We start from the raw sequence: 6,781 nt of genomic DNA on the forward strand, positions 1-6,781 counted from the left end.
TAAAAAAAATATATTTTTATTGATTTTAGAGAAGAAGGGAGAGGGAGAGAGAGATGGAAACATCAATGATGAGAGAGAATCATTGACCGGCTGTTTCCTGCACGCCCCCTACTGGGGATCGAATCTGCAACTCAGGCATGTGCCCTTGACAGGAATCGAACCTGGGACCCTTCAGTCCACAGGCCGATGCTCTACCCACTGAGCAAACCCAGCTAGGGCAACAAATAGCTATTAATCTCACAAGGGTTATATTAACACCCTCAACACATACCACCTACCTAATATCATTCATTTACTGCTGTATGGTAGAACTAGGTAAACCATATCTAGTTCATATATATATATATATATATATATACACACACATGTATATATATACATGTATATATGTGTTTGTGTATATATATATATACACACACACATATATACATGTATATATATGTATTTGGATTCATATTCAGGGGTTTATGTTGAAATGTATATGATATTTTTCCAAGATATGAGTTATAGATTTTATGCTATTGCAACTTAAATATATGCTTTATTAATGTATTAGTTTATCTTAAATCTTTTTTTGAAATTATTATTTTAGGGCTTATACCCGGAATCACATGGCATCATTGACAATAATATGTATGATGTAAACCTCAACAAGAATTTTTCACTTTCTTCGAAGGAGAAAAATAATCCAGCTTGGTGGCAAGGGCAACCAGTAAGTAGCATCTTCCTGGGGCACCAAAGTAACCTCCATAGCCCATGTGACAGTGGGTCCCCTTCTCTCTCCGCTTTGAGTTTCACATTAGTTTTCTAATCCTCAGGACTGGGGGTGGGAAGGTATTTAACAACTGCTTACAACCTTTGAAATATTTATGATTGTTCAACAAGATCCTGTTGAATCTTGGATGCTGTATCAATTTGGAAGTTACTTGGAAAGATTATCTGTTAATTTCCCCCCTCATTCTGTTTTATAATTCTTTAAAAGGGGAAAGATAAATTATAATTTACCAATTAAAAAATATCTTCTTCCTTACCACTTTACTACATTTTTTTTATTTTTCAGGTGGATTCCTGGATAATTATGTTTTTTTAACTGCTACAAAGAAAATTTTTAATAGTTTAAATATACTTTAATAATTAAATATAATTTGAAACTGTTAATATCATTTAGTTTCTAATAAGTGGCACCATTTCTACCTAAACTGATTATTCCCTTGACTTCTTAACATTTCTCTTCTTATAGATCTGGCTGACAGCAATGTATCAAGGCTTAAAGGCTGGTACCTACTTTTGGCCAGGATCAGACGTGGCTGTAAATGGCTCCTTTCCTACCATGTATGCGCCTTACAACAGGTAGTGAAGCACTTGCAGATATAACCCCATCTCCACAAGAATGATTAGGATTTTTTTTTCCGTTTGTGGTTTTAATCTTGATGCTAATTCTATTCTTTCAGTTTGGGGGCCCAAAATCTTGAAGTCATCATTGATTCCTTCTTTTACATCCCTCATCCAGTCTGGTAGTAAATGCTTGTAGCTCTAATTCAAAATATGTGCTGTCTGAGAACTTTTAATTACCTCCAACATAAACACTCTGGTTTGAGCTGTCATCATCTTTTGCCTGTATTACTTTGCTAGCCCTTTTATTTTAAAATATATTTGTATTGATTTCAGAGAGGAAAGGAGAGGGAGAGAAACATCAATGATGAGAGAGAATCATTGATTGGCTGCCCCCTACACACACCCCCTCCCCCCACCAGGGATAGAGCCCACAACCTGGGCATGTGCCCTGGCCAGGAATCGAACCAGGACCTCCTGTTCATAGGTCGATGCTCAACCACTGAGCCACCCCAGCTGGGCAATGGTAGCCTCTTTATACGTCTCCCTGCTTCTATTCTTGTCCCCTATTACCTATTCCCAATCTACCAGCCAGAATGATTACTTACAAAAAAACCTCAAACAGGTTCAATTAAGACACTCCTTTGTACCCCAAAATGCAATGGCCCCCTGTTTCACTCAGTGTAAAATCCTACAAGGCCCTACCTGGTATGAACCCCACTGTCCCTCACCCCACCTCTCAAACCTCCTCTCTCACTACTTCCCTGGGCACTCACTGTGCTTGAGCCACGCTGACCTTCTTAGTGGGCCCCCACACATCAGGCTTGCTTCTGCTGTTGGGTCTGAGCTGGCTGTTCTCTGTTTGAAGTAATCTCACCTCTTGTACCTGTGTAGCCTGTTCCCTCACCTCCTTAAGGCCATTTCTCAAAAAATTACCATCTCAATTTGTCTTGGCCTGATCACACTAAGATTTTAAACTCCAAACCACCCCACCCCACTTTCTCAGGGTCCCTTTCTCTGCTCATCTCTCTCATTTTTCATAGAAGTTTAGTTTTAGTAAACCATGTATCTTATGTATTAGATTTCTTGTTTATTATTTGACTTCCTCCAAGAGAATGTAATCTCTAGGAAGAAAAGCGTCTTTGGTTTGCTCACTAATAAATTCTGTTCAAAATGAACAAATAGTGTTTGGCAATAGGAGCTTCATCTATAAATGCACAAGTGAATGAAATAAATAAAAATAAACAAATTAAATGAATGACTAATTATCGGTCTTTTATTTTAGTTGGGGGAAAATTGAAGGAGGCAAAGATGAGAAAGGAGGAAAACTATATTTGATTTATAGAGAGGGAACTGTATATATGGGTATTGAAAACAGGAATCCCTTTAAGTAATACTGAACCCCTTTCAGTATTTTGATCATATTTGAACACAAATGGATATCCAAAAAATATCAACCTGCCTTTCTGAGTAAGAATCTAATGGGATTATTCTTGATTTGCTTAATTAAAAACAATTATTTACTCTACTTTGCAGTAGTGTCCCATATGAACAGAGGATCTCTACATTGTTAAAATGGCTGGACCTGCCCAAAGCTGAAAGGTAACATCAGGGACGTGCTGGCACAACGGGATACTTGTGGGTATAAGATGAAATCATCTCTTTACTTTAAATGACCACTTTTGAAAAAGACATTTTTTTAATTGGCACTTTTTTTCCTTTTTAAAAAAATATATTTTTATTGATTTCAGAGAGGAAGGGAGAGAGAAAGAGAGAGAAACATCAATGATGAGAGAGAATCATTGACCGGCTGCCTCCTGCACATCTACTGGGGATTGAACCTGCAACCTGGGCATGTGCCCTTGACCAGAATCAAACCCAGGACCCTTCAGTCCACAGGCCAATGTTGTATCTACTGAGCCAAACCGACTAGGGCCCAAGACAACTCTTAATAGAAAGAACAAGACAGATTTTGTTACTGAGTCAGACCCACGCTTGCATCTGGAAGGTCTTATTTCCACGCTTGCATCTGGAAGGTCTCCCTGCTGAGGTGGACCTCTGGACCTGGAGGAATGGAAAGAGGCCAGAGAAAAAGAGAAGAAAACTGCCACAAAGCTCTAGATTTACCATCTTCCCAGATCCAACCTATATGTTTATTCCAAGTCAATAATGTCTTCCTCTGTTTCAATTTTACCTTTAGACCCAGTTTTTATACACTATACGTGGAACAGCCTGATTCTGCAGGACATAGTTTTGGACCAGTTAGTGGTGGAGTAAGTTGTTGGTTTTTTTTTAAACATATAAATGTCATATCATCTAGCCCTAACCCATATAATAAAATGGTATTTTTTAATTCCCAGTAAATGCAAATAAAGGTATTTGATGTATATACATGTGGAGATAAAAATAGTTAAAAGTCTGAAAAGGCTATCTGCCTTATTAACCATACAATAGTTAAATGTCTAGAAAGGATATCTATCTTATTAACCACATTTTGGCTCATTTAGTAAACACTTATTGAATGCTTAGATGTAGCACTGTTATTTCATATAATGAAAACATCAAGGCTAGATAGTGCATGTGCCAATCTAATATGATTTTTATTTTTTGAATATATTTTTATTGATTTCAGAAAGGAAGGGAGAGGGAGAGAGAAATAGAAACATCCATGATGGGAGAGAAACATTGATCCGCTGCCTCCTGCATGCCTCCTCACTGGGGATCGAGCTCACAACCTGGGCATGTGCTCTTGACTGGAATTGAACCCAGACCCTTCAGTTCGCAGGCTGACGCTCTATCCACTGAGCCAAACCAGCTAGGGCTGCCCATCTAATGTTGCTGTGACCCATTTCAAGCTAAGTCACATGCAAGTCAATGTGGAATACCCAGCTGCCTATTCTTGCCCATCTCCCTTTATAAGATCCTTGTAATTGGACTTAATATGCTATTGCCTCAGGCAGAATTATTCCCCTCCTGGATTTCCATTATAACTAAAGTAGACTTCTTAACATTAGTTTCTTCATTATCTAACCATTCTGTTATGCTCTGACAACAGAAATCTAAGTCTTCAATGTTACTTAAAAAAAAAAAAGTTATGTCTTTTCTAAAATCCACTGATATAAAGATGTAAAGGCCCTCATGAGTATGGCATTTCCCCACCCCATGGAAACTCATGTAACAATTATCCTGAATTGTTCTCAGTTGGAACGCAAGCATATTTATTCTGGCAGCATGACTACTATTTATCAGAAATGCCTTTTCTCTTCCTTCCCATTAAACCAAAATGAGTTCTCATAGAAGATCCGGCCCATTCTTTCTTTTTTTTTTTTTTAATATATTTTATTGATTTTTTACAGAGGGGAAGGGAGAGGGATAGAGAGTTAAGAGAGAAGCATCGATCAGCTGCCTCCTGCACATCGGTGTGCCCGCAACCAAGGTACATGCCCTTGACCGGAATCGAACCTGGGACCCTTCAGTCCCCAGGCCGACGCTCTATCCAGTGAGCCAAACCAGCCAGGCGACCCGGGCCATTCTTACCACTTTAACCCTTCAGTCACTTCATAACCTGATTAAGTGTTTAATTCTATGCTACAATGGTATCCCACTCGAAACTCTGTTCCCCTCGAAACTGTGGCACAGGATTAAACACTTAATCAGGTGATTGTTACAGTGAATGGCTCAGTAACTAAAGCATATTCACCATTTATCTTTTACTAGTTGAATTGTTATTCATTTTTGATATGCTTAATCCCTTGAGAGAGTATGCTATAATCTACATTTCTCTGACCCCCAGAATTGACAATAAAAGGCACCATATCTTATTTTTAATCAATGCTTTAGTTTAGCACGCAAATATGTCTTAAGTATATAATTATGAAAAATACTGCAAAGGAAAAGATCAGGGTGCCCTGAGAGGAATTTGAGGAGCTTCTAAACTAGTTGGGGAGGGTGAGGGCTGGGGCTGGTTAGAAAGTTCTCCTCTGAATAACAACAGGAAAAAAGTTCACAAACAGCCTGATCAAGAGTGGAGCTGTGCACACCAGAGAATCACATAGGATAAGCAAATGGACAGACAGACAAAAGGACAGATGGCTAGACAAATACGCTAATGGTACGAATAATAACAGCAGCTAACTCCTTTGTCTGGGCTAGAGTTGGGGCTGGCATCCGGTCACTTCCTGGTCAGTAAAATGTGCCATCTATGGAGTGTGTACTTTACAAAGACTCTGCTTCCTTAGAAGCCTGTGATGAGTTAGGTTGCACAGTCCCTTCCCTGCGCTCCGGAGGTGGTCATATGCACAGATGATTTCAAAACTGTGGAGAGTTTAACAGTAGCAGAATGCCTGGTGCTGGGAGAGGACGGGTTGGACGGCTCTTGGTGTAGCAGGGAGGAGTGAGTAGGGTGACTGTGAAAGGGGACATAATTATGCCATGACAGTAGGTAGAAACTGACCCTCACTGGCAAACCAGAGTGTAAGGTCACCCTAAGAATGAGGATCAGGAAAACATCTCGAGTTGATGGATTTGGCAGTAGATAAGGATGGTTTGAGTTCAAGTGCTCCTCTGTCTCTTATTAAAGGTAGGGCCATGAACACGTTATTAACTTCTTTAAGCCTCTGATTTCCTGGTCTCTACAACTAGAAGTTCCAGTAATACCAGCCATGAATGTTTGCTATGAGGATTTCATGAGATAATGCACTAAAGCTCTTAATAGAAATTGGCTAGTAGAATTCTTTCTTAAAAAAAGAAAAAAAAGGCAATCATTGTTATAATAGTACCAAGAGAGATTAAACATCCCTCCTCCCCCCATCCATGGCTATTACACTTGCTTATTCACTGAAAAAAAAAAAGATAAAAAGTTATTTATTTGAAACTTGTCATTTTAATGTGCTATATTGATAAAGTGTAGAAAAATTTAAAAACACAAAAGAATATGGGCAATAAAATACTCCAATTCACTATTCAGAAACAACGACTGTTAATAATACCTTGATATATTTCTTTTTCATGTTCTGTTCGTGTGTGTGCTTACTAAGAAATGCTAACTATATATATTTAAAAATAAAATCAGGATTATGCAATATGTATTAGTGTGTATATATACAATTTGGTTTGAATTTTCTATGTTTGACATTGTAGTGCAAGATTTTCCTAGGCCATTGTGCTTTAAAATTACTTTGTAATGGCTGCCGAGTATATCTTCTTAAAGCTGTGGTATAATTTATTTATTTTTGTATTTAAATAAGTAATGTGATGACTCTTTGTATGTAAATCTCTATTTCTACTCTAAATGATTACTTAGGACAAGTGCCCAGAAGTGGAATTATTAGGTTACAGGACATGCCCCCTTTTACCTTTCTGATTACACATGGTCTTATTGTTACAAGATCTTCCAGAATGTGTGTACTCATTTAGGTTCCCATAGACGTTTCCACTCCCCAATACTGGG

At 38.3% G+C, this 6,781-nt stretch overlaps 1 protein-coding gene across 1 annotated transcript in view; it reads left to right on the forward strand.

Moving 5' to 3' along the window:
* ENPP3 (ectonucleotide pyrophosphatase/phosphodiesterase 3) overlaps window positions 1–6,781 on the forward strand; it is a 91,456-nt gene that overhangs the window by 38,856 nt on the left and 45,819 nt on the right. Inside the window, 4 exon segments of the mRNA XM_014533829.1 lie at window positions 593–712; window positions 1,241–1,350; window positions 2,869–2,934; window positions 3,533–3,605. Of these exon segments, the coding sequence (XP_014389315.1) occupies window positions 593–712; window positions 1,241–1,350; window positions 2,869–2,934; window positions 3,533–3,605 (369 nt within the window).

Source organism: Myotis brandtii, unplaced genomic scaffold, assembly GCF_000412655.1.
Source record: "Myotis brandtii unplaced genomic scaffold, ASM41265v1 scaffold123, whole genome shotgun sequence".
NCBI classification, from domain to species: Eukaryota; Metazoa; Chordata; class Mammalia; order Chiroptera; family Vespertilionidae; genus Myotis; species Myotis brandtii.